At 38.8% G+C, this 20,656-nt stretch overlaps 1 protein-coding gene across 1 annotated transcript; it reads left to right on the top strand.

Moving 5' to 3' along the window:
• The first annotated feature begins 592 nt into the window (after positions 1 to 592).
• On the top strand, positions 593 to 20,446 carry LOC143878623 (uncharacterized). The gene is made up of 2 exons (XM_077380891.1): positions 593 to 751; positions 19,466 to 20,446. The coding sequence occupies exons 1-2, from the start codon at positions 710 to 712 to the stop codon at positions 20,198 to 20,200; spliced, it is 777 nt and encodes a 258-aa protein (XP_077237006.1). The 5' UTR covers positions 593 to 709; the 3' UTR covers positions 20,201 to 20,446.
• The last annotated feature ends 210 nt before the right edge of the window (positions 20,447 to 20,656 follow it).

Here is a 20,656-nt window from a genome sequence, read left to right as displayed (position 1 = left end):
TTGGATTGGGTCCAAAGCCTCAACTCAACCTAAAATTAAATCAGGTTGGCTTTTCATAATCCTAATCCTAACCCAACCCAACCAGAGGAAATGCCAACCCAACACGAGCCTAAATCGGGTTGAATCAGTCGGGTTCAAGTTGAGGCCGACCCAAGTTGCACCGCTAATTTCCACCTTTTGTTTGTCCTCAAAATTAACTCATTCATAGGAAAAGACACAAAAGGGGGTGGAAGCATCTTTCCCTGGTTTTGGGCATTCATCTTGTACGCTTAAAATTGCACTCATTAGGCATCCTAAGTACAAAATTAGACTCTTCCACAGTTGATTGCTCAATTTATTTCTGAACTGTCTATATAGAAAAACAGACCTATGATTAAAACAATCCAATGACTAAATTAAACTATAAAATCTCCAAAATGGTAGCACAATCGCGAGTGTCTCTAGCATCTTCATTCACGACTTTACAGGGCAAGGGTTGCAATCCTCAAAAATAGGTTTTCCACCCATGTCAAATAAGACAAACTTAAAGGGGTGAAAATATTAAAATTTATGGGTGGCAGTTCTAACCCCACGCTTTCTGCCACTTTAAATACAGAAATTATGTGTTCTATCTTTTACGTTATCAAACCAAAAACCATTCGTTTGAGTGGCCGCGAAAACTCAAACGTTCGAGCTTTCTATATATGATCGGACGTCAGATGACCGTAAAATGACGCTAACCCTAAATTCAGTTGGGGGGTTCCTCTCAACGGTAAAAATTTCTCCCTATTTCAGCTTTCTGGTCTTTATTTTATGGTATTTTCTTGTGATTTTTTTGGGTATATTTAGACATAATTTCTCTCATCAGAAGCAAGCTAAAATCTGGGTTTTAGTTCTGTTACTTAGTAGGAAAAGAGAAATTTTCTGATTTGGTTGGATTACATTGATATGGGCATGTTATTTTGGTGTATATTGTGTAGTAGTTAGAGTGATTTATTATGTGGTTATGGTTATGTTGTTTAAGGCTTGTGGGGGTTAGTTATTGGTGATATGTCTTGCAAATGGGTAGATGGGCTTGTGATGTGGCACTACCTTTTGCTTGTATTTAAGAAGTCTATTCTGATGAAAATGTAGAGAATTTGCAATCAAAACAGAAACTTATGTTTTAGGAGAGTTATGTTTCTTCTCGAATTGAACCGTTGAGAGGTCCAGTTGCCTCGAATCAACCTTCCCTTCTCTTTTTTTTTTCTATCTTTTTCTTTTTTATTTATGTTACGGCCAATGAGGCACGTAAGACACGTATTTTTGTACTTATCAACTTTGATATGTTGTTGATGGTACTCGATTTGGGTAGTATTTATTTGACAATGAGTATAATCTTAAAGTGCAATAATATGAATTGAGCTAGTTGTTCTATGCCGGAAAGAAAATAGACAGTGAATTTAAGATCATATTTGTCGTAATTATCTCAGATTTTGGTTGGGATTGTGAGGTTACTGTAGGCATTTCTGAGGTTGAAGAAGAGAAACAAGGGTGGGAAGTATTGGTATTATGAGATTTCAGTGGGATTGGTAGTTTTGGCCGTCAAGGTTCAAATTTCAAATGGATGATGGGTTTGAAATTCAATTTTCCGTTGAGTAGTGCATTGCCATAAACTATGGATTGGCCATTGAGTGTGTTGCCGCTGTTATATGGACTACGCTCTTGGACAGCAACGATGCTGAGCTGGCTCCTGGAAGAGTTGACCTGTGACCTGTGAACATAGAAAAGTGTTGGAAAACTGCCAGGGCTCGGGTGGGGGGTGGCGGGGCACTCTTATACCTAATTTAGATGGGCAACAGTACGAGCTGAGCTCTTTGAAGGCTTCACGAAGTGAAAATGATTGAATAAACATGCGTACCTTGAGTTTTGGTCCCCCCTTTTATAGAGTGGAGTCCTTAGCCAATTAGGAAAGTTGTCTCTCTGGGACTCTACCTTGATTGGCTGGTTCTCCAGTAATTTCGGTTTTCAAGATTATCCTTTTGGCAACTGTAAATTTGGGCTGCAATTTTAGAGTTTATAGGGCTTCCAGAAGAGCTATAAAGTTACCCTTTACCCTTTCCAGCCTGTGAGTTTGTGCATCCCACGTGTCGGCATTTGGCTAGGTGTCAGTTTTACTTCTAGCAGAGCGAATCACCTCTCTTCGCATCATGACTTCTTGACTAAAGCTCCAAGAAACAACCGAACAAATACAACTTTAGTAATGTTGGTGTGTTTGGAGCTAAGACCTATCCATAAGCAAGTTGGCATTTCCACTGAAATACTCATCTCATGTCCATCATCACTACCTTTTCTTGGTACAAATATGTCGGGACCTGCTAGTGGGAAGAATCTTCTTCCATAAATCCAGCAATCTTCACTCATTGCAAAACTTCTCGGCTAACTTACAGGTACTTTAGTTTGGCCTTCACATATGAAGGCAAAACCCCTTGTTTCATTTGGTGAATTGACACATCCAGCACCTTAGACTTGCTACCTTAGCCACAATCTGCACTGTTATGCAGCCGTGATGTTATTCTGCTACAATTATTACTCTTGTTTAATGATCTTCTCCTTCTGTGCTGTGAGTGTTGCAATGGTGCTCAAATGGCTAGAAATCTCTCTTCTTTTTATACTTCTACCCCCCATGATTACGCCATTTTTCTGGAATAAGTTGAAAGAATAGATCATGCCATCATGCTAAAGCTAACACTCTTCCCTAATGAAAATGGTTATGAACTGGAATCACCTGAGCACCATGCTAAAGCTAACACTCTTCCCCAATGAAAATGGGTATGAACCGGAATCACATGAGTACCTTGCCAGATTTTTTGTGAGTGATTTGTTTCTTATAAATTTCCAGTCAATAGTTCTTTTCTATTATAAGTTGTCAGTTTCAACCAACAGACCTGTATCATATTCGAATTTCTCTAGCCAAAAAATCACATTAAGTTGAAACTGCATACAAAATCAGTTCTATACCAACGAGCATCTTTTAGCAATCTGTTGTATTTGGATCTCGAATTGTTCGTTAAAATGTTAGCTCTTGATCGGAGCTCAGGTAATACATATTTTCTTGTTCATCATGTCTATGGCCTATTTTAGTTCGCAGCTCTTTGTTTCTTCTCACTCTTACAGCCTTTTTTTGAAAGGTAAAATTAATTGGCATTATACTCTTGCAGCCTTATCTTCCTCTGAAATTGACAGTCCCAGTGTTCTCCAATCCTCTTTTACAGCAATCATGTATTTCCTAAGGACAAAACAACACCATCAGTTCATTAATTCTCCATTTTCTCTTCACTCACATTTCTTTTTTGATTTACCTCTTAATCAGCAAGCCTCAAATGACAGATATAGGCCCATAAGTGGTAAGAACATTGACTTCATTTAGATTTTTAGTGTGGGTCCACAAAAAAATGTAGGAGATTATTTTCAACATTCCCTTGCTTGCAGGGTGCCAAAATTCCAATCCAAAAGGGGATCGTAAACACTATAATATTCCGATTTCTAAGTGAGAGTGTCTTTAGCCCATTATACTTGTGTAGATATTCCACACTTGTGCTGATTTTACATTTTTCGTGACATTTCTTGGTAGTCTTCTCATAAAACTAGGGTTTGCTGGAAATATGAGGGGAATATGTTTCTTCATTTTCCTACTTCAATGTGGAAATATTCCTTTGAGAGTTTGAGAAAAGATCGACTCGTCCATGCTTTCTAGATTCCCTGTCTATTCCTTCTTATTGAGGGGTCTCAACCAAAAAATCTTTTAATTCAAAGAAATTATCTTACCAATTTTTCCTTCATCCATCTCAAATTATTTTTTCTTCTAAATGGAAACTTAAAGATATTTGTCAAAGACATGACCGAGATAGTCATGCATCATAGCAGAAATGCGAACTAGATAAGCATAGCTTTTTATTCTCAGAAATCTAAAGTTGATTGGGTAGAACCAAAACTTTCCTTACACAACCCTCTTTTCGCCATTGAATCTTCCTCTGAGCTTGTGAATGTTCGGCGTCTCTCCCTATATGGTGAAAAATACTTGAAGTGCCAAAATGAAGCAAAAAGACTTTAATTTCCAAAATGAGGCAAAAAGACTCTTCAATCTCTTTCTTTGGGCTTCACGGAGGGTACCCTTGGCTCAAACAGATCCAACTTATAGCATTTGGCAAGTCTCCTTCAATAATGCAAGGTCCTTGGAAGGATGGGGCAAGCAACTTGATTCCTTCTCTTAAAGCTAACACCTCCACCTAGATAGAGTCCTTCAATACTACTGAAATAGTGATAACCAACCCAACCAGCCCCACCTGATTTAATGATGCCCCCACTGCTAGCAGGCGCAGGGTTCCCAATGCTAGAACCATCAAATTTCGTAAGAATCTACGTGTGGTAGGGGAGCATCAAGAAGAGACTCTATTAAAAGTAATGAGACAAAAGAGTATTTGTAGGAACATCGAGGCATTGAACTCGTCACTCCTTGAAAGGTATTAGAGGTCACTCATAAGAAATACTATTAAAAATAGTGCACTTTTTAAGGCGTTGATGCTCTTGCTTTCACCTTTTGAAAATTTTCTTATTGCTTCCTTCCCTAAGAACCGCCAAGTGACCAACAATCTTAGCTTTCATATGGTCCTATCACTTGTCAGCCAAGTAGAGTCAACACCAACCTCCAACATATTTACCACAAACCTTGGCATAGCCCAATAGATCATAATTAGAGAGCATATGAAGCCCAAAATTTTGGATGCAGAAACCGTTGCATGAGGATATGGTCTACAGACACTTTTGGCACACACTTTGCACTAATTGGGAAGCTTCCCTCATCAATTAATTGGATAGTCCGAGGCCAATATCTTGAGAAGTTTTGCACTCCCACAAAAAAATAGATACTCTGTGAAATTTTGTGTGAGATCAGATGACATAGCTAGGCGGAATAGCTTGACTAGGCCCAACCAATCTGAAATAAAAGGCCAATATCTTTACTCTTACATTTAATGATGAATTGTGTCTAAGTTTCTCTTCGTGCCCCCATGATCCGAGTGCCAAAGATATGTTCAACGTCTTTATTAACTTTCTTGGGAAGTCACTCCTTTCATTCTTCTATCTTTGCCTATTGTTCTCCATCATGCCCAACATACTCATATAAGTAAGATATATTGAAGATAAGACTGATGTTTTGATAAGTTGAAAGCTCGAGTAGTAAGCATTCGGTCCGGTTTAAAATCTTGCATGGTCCAAACTTCTTGGTTGTAATTTGTGGTAAAATTGTAGGGAAGTTTCTCCTTATGCAAATACACCAATTCCTGGTCACCTTCTTTATATTCTTTCACCCGTTGATGCAAATCAACACCTTTATTGTACTTGTCATAGCTTTGCTCTATGACCCTCCATGCATGTCCCAAACATGGTCTACATCGAACTCCATGCCATCGATTGACCTAACACTTACAGGTAGTGGTTCCAAGTCAAGAACGTGTTGTGGAGAGAACCCATAAGCTTCATCAAATGGAGTTTTCCCAATAGTCCTATCAACAAAACTACGATATGCGGATATTTCTTGAGCCAAAATTTTGTCCCATGATTAAACATGCTCTCCTACCAAAAATCATAGCAAATTTTCTTGGCTCCAAGTAACCACTCATGCTTTCCCATCGGTTTGGGTATGCCAAGAACTAGAAAATTGTAACTTATTGTTCATATTTATTTGTAACATCTTCTAATAATAGGTTACAACATAACCTACCAGTCAGATGTAATAGAACTTGGAATCCATGTAAACACACGACTTTGTTGAAAAATATATCATCTACATGTGAAGCATCCAAAATCTTATGATCAGCTGGCCATTTCTTCAGTCTAGTATGAAAACGATTGGATTGTTACCTTGTGGATTCCATTGGTGACCCAACACAAAATACATAGATAGATCCTCCCAAGGTAAAGTAGGAATAGGTCGTGCTGTAAACAATCCTGTATTTTGTTCTTGCCCATTCACAATTTGGAAAATATGACAATGCTCTACATCTTCCTGAACATTGGCCAATAACAGTGATCTTCCACCAAGGCAATTTTATTTTCACAACCCAAATATCTCCCAACGCTAGGGACCATGCAATTATTTAATGAGTTGTTCCCTCAAAGATCCTTGAGTAGTACATAATTGGCTTCCATTTCATTAAAGATATACCAATAATGTATCGTAAACTTACAATGCTGTTCACTCTCTTGGGTTTTGGAGGGCAATTATCTGGAGTTTTGGTTTCTCATGGGTTTTCCATCGTTCCATTAATAAAATGCTATTGCACTGGGGGTTGCCCCTTTTGAAAGATGGGGCGCACTTTTTGGTACCTTATTCCCTATGCGATCTTGTGGTACATTTGGGGTGAAAGGAATTGAAGGATTTTTTAAGAGAAAGAAAAGTGCGCCAAGATAATTTCCGACATTAAAGCGGGATTTGGTAGCATGGGCTCGAGCTGATAGTATCACAACACCCCGCCTCCCTCCCAACTCTACGACAGAAATTATTCGAAACTGGAAGGCGATTATATGGGAAAAAGAAATTAAAAGTGGCCCTGCACCACGGTGGCAGCCGCCACCCATTGGGTCACTTAGCTGATTTTTTATGGCCGTGCAAAGGGGAAACCAGGACCGGCGGGAATCAGTGGACTCATCTGTGATGTCAAAGGTAGGGCATGGATGTCTTTTTCCAGCTCAATCGGCATTTCAGATTCGAATGAAGCGGAGGCCAAAGCCTTGATATGGGGGCTTAAGTGGGCGGTTGATCACCTATCTCTTGCCGAAGGTAGGGCATGGATCTCTTTTTCCGGCCCAATCGGCATTTCAGATTCTAATGAAGTGAAGGCCAAAGCCTTGCTATGGGGGCTTAAGTGGGCGGTTGATCATTTATCTCTCCCTCTTATAGTGGAGGGCGATCCGTCGATTGTCATTGTTTGGCCTAAAGGGTCAGCCCGTGGCCCATGGAAATTGGCATGCACCATTTTGGATATCAGGGGCTGTTGCCGGGGGATTTCTCCCTCTCTTTCACTCGCCCCGCTCGGCTAACGGCGAGGCCGACATCTTGGCGAAATAGGGGGTTGTAAAGTCTGGTACGGAGGTAGTCATAAATAGAGTTAGTTAAGTCGGCTCAATTTGGAATCGTTTTATGGGGCAGTGAGTGGGCGACAACTTGTCTCTTGATGATATGACTAATTGTACTTGGACGTTGGAAATTCTATAAAATTTGTTACCGTCTCAAAAATAAAAAATAAAATAAAAATGCTTTAACTCTCTTCTCCTTCAATCCCTTTGACGATTTCAAATCCCACAAGTTCCAATTTAGGAATGACATTCACCTAAGCATCAATACCTTATTTTGTGCTCCTGATTTGTGTTTGAGCACAAAAATGTACTCTTGAATGAAAACACTACACTTAACATGCCGACTTGAATTTTTGTTGAGACATCAAGTATTTAAGTTCTTTATAAGCCATTAAAAAAAGGGCTTTACAATTGGAAAAAATAACAAAGTCTCTATGAATTAGATAATGCCTCCAATGCTTCAAAGCTTTTAGAATAGCATAGCATACATCATATGTTGAGTATTGCTTCCGCGTCATTTAACTTTTCATTAAGGAGATATTAGTTGTCTCCTGTCTTGTAAATATGACTGGACATGAGGTGCCTAAGAGGGATATCTTTCGATATCTTTGTTCAATCCTACATAAGGAAGGAGGGATTGAAGAGGATGTTAACCACAGAATAAGAGCTGGTTGGTTGAAGTGGAAGCATGCTTTAGAAGTTATGTGCGACCGTAAAATACCTACCAAGTTGAAGGGAAAGTTTTATAAGACAACTGTGAGGCCAGTCATGCTGTACGGCTCAGAATGTTGGGCCACCAAGAAGCAGCATGTGCATAAGATGAGTGTAGCGGAGATGCAAATGCTTAGATGGATGTGCGGCCACACAAGGTTAGATAGAATTAAAAATGAAGACATTTGTAAAAAGGTGGGGGTGGCACCAATTGAGGAGAAGATGAGAGAGCACCGCTTAAGATGGTTTGGGCATATCCAACGTAGGCCTTTGGATGCTCCAGTGAGAAGTAGTGACTTGTGCAGGTTGATGGCGGAAAAAGAGGTAGGGGCGGATCGAAAACAACTTGGGTCAAAAGAGTGAGGAAAGACTTGATGGTTAGGAACATAACAGAGAACATGAACTTGGATAGGAGAGAATGGAAGAAAATGATCCATGTAGACGAATCCAACTAGTGTCAAGATTAGACTTAGCCAATTTGAGCTGAGTAGATTCTTTCACCTTCTTCATGAAAATTTTCTCAAGGATTCATTAGTCGACCCCAACTAGTTTGAGACAAAGGCTTAGTTGAGTTGAGTTGAGTTGATTGGTTGTCCCTCTTGGCTAAGAACTGCTTCAATCCCACATAGGGCTTTGCAAATCTCTGGGTATCTTTTCACAGTTTGGAAGTTCAAGTTTGATCTCATGTAGTATAAAAAAAAATAAAAATTGCAGATGCAGAATACTTGGTGATGGCTTCAATCACTACAAAGCTGACTTGGTTTTGGCATCTTCTATAGGAACATCACATGGGTTCTGATTCTCATATTGTCTATTGTGATAATCAGGGTGAAATCTAGTTATCATAAAACCCAATTTTTTTCATCCCTGAAATTAACTACCACTTCCTTTGAGAGAAAGAAGAGAGTGCCGAGATTCTTACTCTTTCTTTTGAGTGGAGATCAAGTTGCAGATATTTTTACAAATGGTCATACTATGGATCATCATATGCAACATTATCAAAATTGTACGATTTACGATTCGAATAATTCAATTCGAATCGTATAGGTAACGATTTAAATCGTTGGGTTGAATCGATTCATAGATGAATCGTGCGATTCATAGTTGAATCGTGCGATTCAATTCAAAGTTCTTTTTCTTAACACCGGTGGGCCCCACAACTTAAAATAAAGGGTTAGTCTAGGGTTTTTTTTTTTATCCTCAACTTTTCCTCTTCTCCTGTCGACTTAGGGCTCCCGAAACATGAAAACCTCTCTCGGCTTCTCCTCTTTCCCGTCGACTTACGGCTTGCAGTTGACTCCTCCCCCACTCGGTCCTCCTCTATTCGACCCAAGGTAGAAGAAGTAGAAAAAGAAGAGAAGAAGAGGAGAAGAGAAGAGGGGAAAAGAAAAAAAATGCAAATAAGGTATTTTCTTTTATTTTTTTGTATTTTGCATAACTCTTTTCCTCTGCCTGTTTTTTTTTTTTTTGGATTTGGAGAACAGATTGGACTCCAATCAGTTCTTAAAATCCAAAGGAAACAAGGCTGAGGCTCAGCCTTATGGTATGCTTGTTTGAGATTTTGAGAACTGATTTCTTGAATCCATTTGGATTTTGAGGATTGATATTCATTTAATTGTTAGGCCATGTTTGTTTTGGATTTTGAGAAATTGTTTTGGATTTTGAGAAATGTTTGCAAGTCCAAAATTGATTATTGGACCCAAATTATGTTTAGGGCCCTTTTAGGCTCTATTTGTTTTCGATTTTGAGAACTGATTGAACTCCAATCAGTTCTCAAAATCCAAAACAAACAAGGCCGAGGAATTGGGTTATGTTTGTTTGAGATTTTGAGAACTGATATCTTGAATCCATTTGGATTTTGAGGATTGATATTCATATAATTGTTAGGCCATGTTTGTTTTGGATTTTGAGAAATGTTTGCAAGTGCAGAACTGATTATTGGAACCAAATTACGTTTACGACCCTTTTAGGCTAAGTTTTGTTTTCGATTTTGAGAACTGATTAAGAGTCCAAGACTGAAAATTGATTAAAAGGCTCTGTTTGTTTTGGATTTTGAGAACTGATTTTCAGTGCAAAACTGATTATTAGACCCAAATTTATGTTTAACTTTGGGTCAAATAATTTTTAATGGACTCATAATATGTGCTCAACACCCAATAATCCGTTCATTTATGTTAGTATGTTACTACTTACTACACTCCTTGAATGTATTTTGGAAAAATGCTTGTGTTATTTCATTTTTTAGTCCTGCGCTCCATTCATTTATTTTAATGTGTCATCATGTATCATCATTTCTTTTGTAATCTTATTTTCATTCAGGCATTGAATTTACAAGTTTGTATTGCCTTGAGAAGTGTGATGTTTTGAAAAGTTTAAAGTGTATTGCTTGGATAAGTTAGAAGTGTAGTGTAAAGATGGTTAAAGTTAGAGAAGTGGATGTGACATTGGAGCACTGTACGATGGTCATTCCCAATAAGAAGACAAGATTACGATGTAATTATTGTGGGAAAAAGAATTCTGGAGGTGTTTTTAGAATGAAACATCATTCGGGACGTACAAAACCAAATGTAGCTGCTTGTACACAAAATTCGGATGACGTTGCCGATAAATTTAAGTTTCTATTGAAGGAAAATGTAGAAGAGGAGAAATAAGATGATGCAAAGTATGATGTGGGGCGGCCGGACTTTTATTATCAACATAGGAAAGAAATAGAGGATGCATGTGTTGCACGAGGGAAGAGAAAAATGGATGATTTTGTAGTGAAAGGGCATAAAAAGACCTGTAAGCAAGCAACTATCAATCAAGTTTGGAAAAAGGGGGATAGGGATAGAGTTTGCCAAAACATAGCAAGGTTTTTTTTTTTCCGCGAATGCATTGTCATTCAACCTTGTTAAATGCCCGTTTTGTGACGCCGTGGTTGAATCCATATGCCATTTTGAACATGGATTAAAAATTCCAAGTTACCATGAGATGAGGAATACATTCATCAAAAGAGAAGTGGACAACATAGAATTTATGATGGAAGAATATAAGAAAGAGTGGAAGAAGACGGGTGCACGATTATGTCAGATGGTTGGATGGATGTGGTGGATAGATCCATTACTAATTTCTTGGTGAATAATCCAAAGGGGACAATTTTTTTGAGATTAGTAGATACTTCTCATATCTTAAAAAATGCATATAACTTATGTGCTCTACTTGGTTGTGGAGGAAGTGGGAGAGGAAAACGTACTGCAAGTTATCACGGATAGTGCGGCTGCATATGTGAAAGCAGGACATTTGTTGATGGAGAAGAGGAAAGAATTATTTTGGTCTCCTTGTGCCGCTCATTGCATAGATTTGATGCTTGAAGACATTGAAATTTTACCAACCCATGCAGAGACCTTAGCAAAGGCCAGGATGATCACAGTGTACATTTACAATCGTAGTTGGGTTTTGCATCTTATGCGTAAGCATACGAAAGCGGAATTAACAAGGCCAGCTGTGATACGTTTTGCAACGTGCTTCCTGACATTGAAGAGTCTGAGAGAGAGGCAGGCTTGATGCAGATGCATGCCTCGGATGATTGGCAAAAAACCTCATATTCTAAAAAAGCCGATGAGATCAAGATACGTGAAATTGTGTTGGGCGATTTCATATTTTGGCTTAGTGTGTGTTATTGTTGAAATTGGTTGCGGAAATACTGGATTTGATAAGGTTGCTTGATCCGAGGATTGAACATCGTAGGAGATCGACGAATGAAGTGGTTAATAGGCTAGCAAATGCCGGAGCCCTAAGGGAAGAAATATAAATTGTATCTTTTTTGTAAGCGCGATTCAGGGAAATGACTATAAATAGTATTTGTAAGATTATGGGGATGTCTTGTCCTAATCATGGTTTTAAATTTCGGTTTCGGCTAAAATTTCGGACTTATCCGAAATCGAAATTTCAGCCGAAATCTCGAAATTTCCGGTGAAATTTGGTATGAACGCACGAAATCCCTGATTTTTGGGACTACGAAATTTCGGTAATTCCAATCGAAATTCTTTGACGGGATAAAAAATTAATATTTTATTATAAATTTTGACGAAATTCCCTAAATTTTTGAAATTTCGAACGAAATTTGGTAAATTTCGGGAATTTCGGTTTTGGTGCGTTTCGGTTTCCGTCTTCAACGAAATATGAAATTTTGAATTTCGGTCGAAATTTAAAACCATGGTCCCAACCATATTATAATAAATTGTCATTTAGGTCCGAAATTTCGGATTTCGGTTGAAATTTAAAACCATGGTCCTAACCATATTATAATAAATTGTCATTTAAAAAAAAAAAGTCCTACGCTTAGTGGATTGAGATGAGAGGCCTGCCATGGGGTACATTTATTAGGCTATGGACCGAGCCAAAGAGGCCATTGCAAAGAATTTGAGCCACATAAAGAAGTATGAGCAAATTTGCCATATCATTGATGAACGTTGGGACATGCAACTTCTTAGGGCCTTGCACGCAGCGGATTACTTTTTAAATAAGACTTTCATGGTATGAGAAACTTCGTAGTAACCCGCCACGTGTAAGGGCCTATGAAGTTGCCTGTCCCAATGTTCATCAAGGATATGCCAAATTTGCTCATTCTTCTTTATATGGCCCAAATTCTTTGCAATGGCCTCTTTGGCTCGGTCCATAGCCTCATAAATGTACCCCATGGTAGACCTCTCATCTGAATCCACTAAGCATAGGACTTTCACCAAAGGGGATGTGCATTTCAAACAATAATACACACTAGGCCAAAATGTGGAATTGTCCAACACAATTTCACGTATCTTGATCCCATCGGCTTTTTTGGAATATGGGCTTTTTTGCCAATCATCTGAGGCAAACATCTGCATCAAGCCCGCCTTTATCTCTCTTAGACTCTTCAACGTCAGGAAGCACGTTGCAAAACGTGTCATTGCTGGCCTTGTTATTCCCCTCAAGGTTTTAAATCTCGGTTTCGATTTCGGTTTCGGTCATCAGCGAAACCAAAACGTGTCGGTTTCGGTACGAAATTTCGGACGAAATCTTGTAAAAATTTCGGACGAAATTTCCGAAATTTCAGGTGAAATTTTGTACTTCGCCGAAACATTTCGCAAAAATTTCTAAAACGTTTCACCAAAATTTCCGAAATAAACGAAACGTTTCGGCCGAAATTTTCGAAACGTTTCGGCGAAGTTTTGTACTTTTCCGACTCAATGTGAATTTCGTTTCGTTTTCCACTGAAACCGAAATATTTCGGCCGAAATTTAAAACCATGATTTCCCTTTCGTATGCTTACGCATAAGATGCCAAAACCCAATTATGATTGTAAATGTACACTGTGATCATCCTGACGTTTGCTAAGGTCTCTGTATGGGTTGGTAATTTTTCAATGTCTTCAAGCATCAAATCTATGTAATGAGCGGCACAAGGAGACCAAAATAATTTTTTCCTCTTCTCCATCAACAGCTTCCCTGCTTTCACACATGCAGCCACACTATCCGTGATAACTTGCACTGCGTTTTCCTCTCCCACTTCTTCCACAATCAAGTCAAGTAGAGCAAATAAGTTATCTGCATTTTTTGAGATATGAAAAGTATCTACTGTTTTAAACAAAACTGGCCCCTTTGGACTATTTACCAAGAAATTAGTAATGGATCTATTCACACCATCTGTCCAACCATCTAACATAATCGTGCAACCTGTCTTCTTCCACTCTTTCGTATATTCCTCCATTATAGACTCTATGTTGTCCACTTTTCTTTTGAGAAATGTATTCCTCATCTCATGGTAACTTGGGAATTTTAATCCATGTCCAAAATGGCATATGGATTCAATCATGGCGTCAAAAAAGGGCATTTAACAAGGTTGAATGACAATGCATTTGCGTAAAAGAACCTTGCTATGTTCTGGCAAACTCTATCCCTACCCCCCTTACCACAAAATTATCCATTTTTCTCTCTCTCGTGCAACACGTGCATCATCTATTTCGTCCCCATCTTGATAATAAAAGTCTGGCCGCCCCACATCATACTTTGCACTTTCTTTTTTCTCATTCTCTTCATTTTCCTTCAATAGTAACTTAAATTTACCAGCAACGTCATCTGAATTTTGTGTACAAGCAGCTACATTCTGTTTTGTACGTCCCAAATGATGTTTCATTCTAAAAACACCTCTAGAATACTCTTTCCCACATTAATTTCATTGTAATCTTGTTTGTTATTGGGAATGACCATCGTGTAGTGCTCCCATGTCATATCAACTTCTTTAACTTTAACCATCTTTACACTATATTTCTAACTTATCAAAGCAATACACTTTAAACTTCTCAAAACTTCAAACTTCTCAAAGCAATACAAACTTGTAAATTAAATGCCTGAAATGAAAATCAGATTACAAAAGAAATGATGATACATGATGACACATTAAAATAAATGAATGGAGCGCTGCACTAAAAAATGAAATAACACAAGCATCTTTCCAAAATACATTCAAGGAGTGTAGTAAATAGTAACGTACTAACATAAATGAACGGATTATTGGGTTTTGAGAACAGATTGTGAGTCCATGACATATTATTTCACCCAAAGTTAAGCGTAAATTTGGGTCTAATAATCAGTTTTGCACTCCGAATCAGTTCTCAAAATCCAAAACAAGCAGATCCTTTTAATCAGTTTTCAGTTTTGGACACTAAATCAGTTCTCAAAATCGGAAACAAACATTGCCTAAAAGGGCCCTAAACGTAATTTGGGTCCAATAATCAGTTTTGGAAGTGCAAACAGTTCTCAAAATCCAAAACATGCATGGCCTTACAATTAAATGAATATCAATCCTCAAAATCCAAATGGATTCAAGATATCAGTTCTCAAAATCTCAAACAAACATAACCCAATTCCTTAGCCTTGTTTGTTTTGGATTTTGAGAACTAATTGGATTCCAATCAGTTCTCAAAATCGAAAACAAACAGAGCCTAAAAGGGCCCTAAACATAATTTGGGTCCAATAATCAATTTTGGACTTGGAATCGGTTCTCAAAATCTAAAACAAAAATGGCCTAACAATTTAATGAATATCAATCCTCAAAATCCAAACGGATTCAAGAAATCAGTTCTCAAAATCTCAAACAAACATAACATAAGTCCTCAACCTTGTTGCTTTGGATTTTAAGAACTAATTGGAGTCCAATCGGTTCTCCAAATCCAAAAATAAAAAAAAACAGAGCTGAGGAAAAGAGTAATGGAAAATACAAAAAAATAAAAGAAAATACCTTATTTGTGTTTTTTTCTTTTCCTCTTCTTTTTCTACTTCTTCTTCTACCTTGGGTTGAATAGAGGAGGACCGAGTGGAGGAGGAGTCGACTGCAAGCCATAAGTCGACGGGAAAGAGGAGAAGCCGAGAGAGGTTTTCGTGTTTTGGGAGCCCTAAATCGATGGGAGAAGAGGAAAAGTCGAGAGACTTCAAAAAAAAAAACCCTACACTAACCCTTCATTTCAAGTTGTGGGGCCCACCGGTGTTAAGAAAAAGAACTTTGAATTGAATCGTGACTCAATTGAATCTTACGATTCAAAATTGAATAGCACGGTGGGTTACAAGAAAAGGGTCTTGGATCTAGGGTTACAAGAAGAAGACGAAGAGCTTGGGCTTTAGGGTTTGGAACTTGGAGAGGAGGAAGAGATCGAGAAGAAGAAATTTATTTGTAGGGGAGGTGGGATCGACCACATTTTCTTAGAATCAGGGAAGTTTGTTGCATGTGTTGTAAGGAGAAGCTCCCTGCTAAAGTGTTTTTAGAGAGGGTTTCATGGGTTTTGAGGGTTGGAAGAGAGAGTAGAGGTGATGTTATATTGCTTTAGTGTTTGTAAATTAGAGCAGGGAAGAAGGAGAACCATAACTTGCAGATTGTCTCGGAGGCGGGCGTTAAACACAACAACAATGAGGAGTAATTTTCGGATTACCCTTAGCTTTCCTTTCATCAATTACACAGACCTGGGGAGGATTAGAAGCCTAATATCTTTGCTTGATCGGTATTCTTTGAGAATGGGGAAGACAGCTAAATGGGCAACATTGGAGAGGTGGCCTGGGGATTGGCTTTGCTCAACCTGTGACTACCTTAACTTTAGATGGCAGAATCGATGCCGGTGGTGTCACCAGAGCAAACAAACAATTGCTCATCTTCCTGTCTTGACTCATGTCTACCAGCCACAGAAGCCTTTGACTAGTGTTGAGGATGAGAGTATGTGGTGGCCTGATTCCCGGGAGATCCTGAAATCTGTTGAGGAAGGGACCTCGACTTTATCTATTTCGAGGAAGGAGGTGGAAATGCGGATTGACATTTTAAAGGCGTGTCTGATTGGTAGGAGAAGGGACAACAATGGGACCTTGGATGAACTTTGGAAATGGGCTAAAAGCTTTTGGAACATCCCTTCTCTCACCAAACCCTGTGTTAAAGCAAATGATGAAGTTCTTTTCATGTTTGACTCCTCGGATTTGGCTGCCAGGGTTCTGGTAAAAGGCTTTGAGGCATGTGGAAGCCAGCTGCTATCTCTTTTTGCTTGGCATAAGGACTTTGTGCAGGGAGCGGGAGAAATTTGGGTTAATTTTTATGGAATTCCGTTACATGCTTGGGCTACCTCTACGGTGGAAGCTTTAGGAAATTTTTTTGGCATGGTTTTGGAAGTAAGGATGAAAGAAAGTCATGATCATTGTATGAGCTTTGTGTTGGCTAAAATCCTAACCCCTAGATGGAAGTTATCTCACCCTTCTGTACAGATTCGGATATTGGGTGATTGCTTTACCATTGGAATTGAAATACCCCAATTTTTAGAAAGCAATGAGCCCCATTCGGTTCCGCATAACACTGCCTCCCATAAAACGACAAGTTCGAACCCGATGAGTCCGTTGATTCCGCCGATTCTGGCTCTAGTGGCTGACCCACTGGTAGGCCAATCTCATCGTAGAAGGCCGCCGGTGATCTTGGTGGTGGGAAATGGGTTACCTGCTGAGTGGAGGAATCCCTGCAGGAAGACTGTTGGGTCCTTGGGATCCTACCATTCAAACTCAAATTTCAAATCCCCGTCAAAGAAAAAGGGTGGTGGTCCCAAGGCTCCGAAGGTTATGGATCCCTCAGGGATTGATGATAATCTCTTGGGCTCTGTATTAGCATCAAAAGGGGCATGCGGGCAGGTGAGGCATTTTTCTGATCAAGAATTAAAATGACTTAGACCATCTAAATCTAATAATCCTGATGGTCAGAAACCAAAGCCAAAGAAGACTCTGAGCATTCTCAAAAAAGGGATCCTCGGATCGCGCCTTTCTGGCATGATTCTCAAGTCTCGGGATTTTGTTTCCTGCTCTTTGTGGAAGTAGAGAGCCGGTCTTGGAGGTTCAGAGAGCCATTCTGGGACTTGTTCTCTCGATAAAAAATTCAAAAACAAACCGAATTAAGGCTGCTTCTTGGGGTTTGGGAGCGTTAATGGTTTCTCTGACTATCTTAGTATTATTATTAGTGCTAAGTTGAGAGGATTGTTGAGTTTAGGATGGTCTCCCTACTGTAAGAGGTGGAATTAGGGAGAAAAGGCATTCTTTAACAAAACATAGCTGCTTGAAGCGACATTTGGATGGGAAAGGGCTTGAAGTGAAGTTTCTACCTCATCATTGAAAATAGAAATTGGAAGCTGTGGCACCCGTGAATTAGGGGTGTTCAATCGGTTATAACCGAACCGAAATAACCGAAATTTGATAACTGAAATAATTTCGGTTATCAAATTTCAGAAACCGAAACCGAACCGAATTTTACGAAAACCGAACCGAAACCGAACCGATTAAAAGTTCGGTTATTCGATTATAACCGAATTTTTTTGAGAAGGTCGATTATAACCGAATAGTGATAAAAAGACAAAAAAAACTATTTGGACGGTTTGATCGGAGGGCTATGATCAATCTATTGAAATGGTTTTTTAGGCACAACCTATTGAAGTTGTGATCAATCAAATGGACGGTTTGGATCATCCTACGGACTGCCCATACACCATTTTTTGAAAAAATAATGTTTATTTTTGTTTACTTTCGGTTATTTGGTTAACCTAATTTTTTTCCCGAGATAATCGAAACCGAAATCGAATAACTGAATTAACCAAAAATAAAAACCGAAACTGAACCGAATTAGCAAAAAACCGAACCGAACCGACCGAATCATTTCGGTTCGGTTTGGTTATTCGGTTAAAACCGAATAATGAACACCCCTACCGTGAATGGGACATTAATCATGAATAGATCATAGAGTTGGAAATTCTGTTGGGTTGTGAAGAAGGGAACGAGGAAAGGGGAAAAGTTTTTGTATTTTTACTCTTCCAGGGACTTGGAGTTATCTCCTAGGTCATCGTGCGATGTACTTACTAAGGGACTCCTTGTCCCTCCACTGTGTAATCTTCATATTTATTTAATATATATCTATCAATTTTAAAAAAATAAAAAATAAAATTGAATCGAACGATTCAACTATGAATCGCACGATTCATCCAAAAACCGATTCAACCCAACGATTTAAATCGTTACCTATACGAATCGTACGATCTGAATCCTAAATCGTAAGATTTTGATAACATTGATTTAAGAGGGATGTAATAGTTTGACAGTTTGGCTACCCAAAATACCTTATGATCCAAATCATGGTCACGTCTCTTATGTAGATGTGAGAATCACATGACACTCTTTCATACACATTTATGATACATTTGATTGCGTGAAAATTTATACATCAATTTGTAACTCTCCCAGATTTGTATAACTTTGGAGTTTGGACCATAGGTTGGCAAGTATCATGCCACTTTCTGATGGATGGTAAAACTGGTGTAGGGTTGAATTCTAATTTTTTTGTTCTTTCGCATGCTTGTTATTTTATTTCATATAGAATATTGAAGTGCAAACCTTGAGAATAATAATATGGTTTTCAAGAATAGTGAAAGTGCTGTTTCTTGATTCACACAACTATAATCAACAAAAGAAGGCTTCTCCGAAATTCTCTTGTAATACATGCTTTCTTATGGTGGCTATGTTGCATCCTATTTGGTGCATAGAGTGGCTGCAGGACATGTCTCGATTAGTAATTCATGCAATAACTTCACTAAGGGCCCGTTTGGATGCCGAGAAGATTTTGATTTTGATTTCTCACATTTTGCAGCCCTTCTTGTGTTGTGATTTGGATCCGGATCAAATCCTTTGATTTCCAAATCAGCGACTGACAGTGAAAAAAATCAGATTTCCAAATATGCTGTGCAAATAATTGGAAATCCACTGATCTGGCAGTTTCTTTCACCCTCTTTGCTCCTCAACCTCTCCCCTCCAGTAGGAAGTACCCCCTCCCCTCTCTCTCTCCCTCAACATGAGCTGCCTGATCTATTCATTTTGTATTCAAAACTCAATTCCAAATCCAAATACAAAATATGAGGTATCCAAATGGGCCCTAAGTGCCTTGTGGACTTTTTTCAATTCTTATGTAGCTATTTTTTGTGGAATTCCATCTTTGCAACTCTCAGCTTTGTAAGAAATGATGAATTGACTTTCACTTTTCAGTCTTCCTATTGGATATTTTTGTGTTGTGTGCAATGAAGGTTCCATGATATTGGCAATTTTTTATATCCACTTACCTTTAGAGTGCTACTTTTCTTTTGTTGCAGGCGAAACTCCAACATGTTTCAAAATCTTTCACAGGAGATAATCGTTGCTCGGCATGGGGAAAAGTTTCTGACAATAACAAAAATTTTTCAGCCCCCTTGGGGTTTTGGTTTGGGCCAAGGAGGCCTAATAAGGACATAAGGAGGGGGAGAGCTTTCTCGGCTGCAGATAGTAGTAGGGCAAGTACAGATTCCACCAGTTTGGAATCTGATAGTACCAAAAACATTCGCATTGATGATCAGTTGTCACCGGCCAAGCCTGTTCCCTTAAATTCTGCCGCTGGAAATATTCAGTCTGAAAATAGCAACAGAGATGAAATTCCTTCCTACATAAAAGAGGCTGCCGATGGATTACCGAATGCTTCTGAGGCAAAGCGGGACAAAACGCCTTTTATGCCTAAGAGATCGTCTTTGACAGCGAGGGAGAAACTAAGGGCAGCACGTGTCCTCTCAAGATACACAGACTCGAAACCTTCCAAATCAGAAATGGGGAGCAAAGTTTTGGATGCATTAAGAGAAAGTGATAAAGGGAAAAAGAGATCTGGCCTCCCTGAAGCTCCCACAAACTTATTTGATGATAGCAAGCGCGGAATGCCAAAGCAGGGCCTGACATTCGATTTTCCAGGGGGCGTTGATCTGTTTATCATTATCTTCTCTACTGTTTTCATTAGCACAGTCATGTTTGGTACCACCTATATTGTTTGGAAAGCTGGTGCAATTCATTTTAATGAATATTAAGGCAAGCGATTGCCTACCTTGTTGAAGCATTTAGGTGTTGAGGAGAACATATAGGAAGCTCATGTCTGTTTATGTCTTCATGATTTCAGGTTAGTGATGTCCATCTCAGGCCCCTTCAACCGCCTAATTTATATAGAACAAATCTGTGCACAATATGTAATGATGTGGCGCAAATTTTGTGTGTTTGTAAACATTTTTATGTAAAAATTATTTGCTCAGCAATTTTAAGTTGATGATGAACTTTTACTTGTGTTTCCTTACATAAAAGTGCACAAAGTGTATGAGCGAGATGCGCATTGTGATTACTAAACTAACTTCCAGAAACTTTTGAGGATGTTATTACAGATACTTTATTTAATGCCCACTTGAAGCCTATGTTTCAAGTCATGGAGGGAGTGACTGTAAGAGGCAAAACTTATGTATTGGTTCTTAGGTGGATCAATGTCAAATTCCTAT

The sequence above is a fragment of the Tasmannia lanceolata genome, unplaced genomic scaffold (assembly GCF_043159265.1).
Source record: "Tasmannia lanceolata isolate RefF3 unplaced genomic scaffold, GAP_Taslan_0.1 ptg000006l, whole genome shotgun sequence".
NCBI classification, from domain to species: domain Eukaryota; kingdom Viridiplantae; phylum Streptophyta; class Magnoliopsida; order Canellales; family Winteraceae; genus Tasmannia; species Tasmannia lanceolata.
This window is presented reverse-complemented; position numbering and strand designations above follow the sequence as displayed.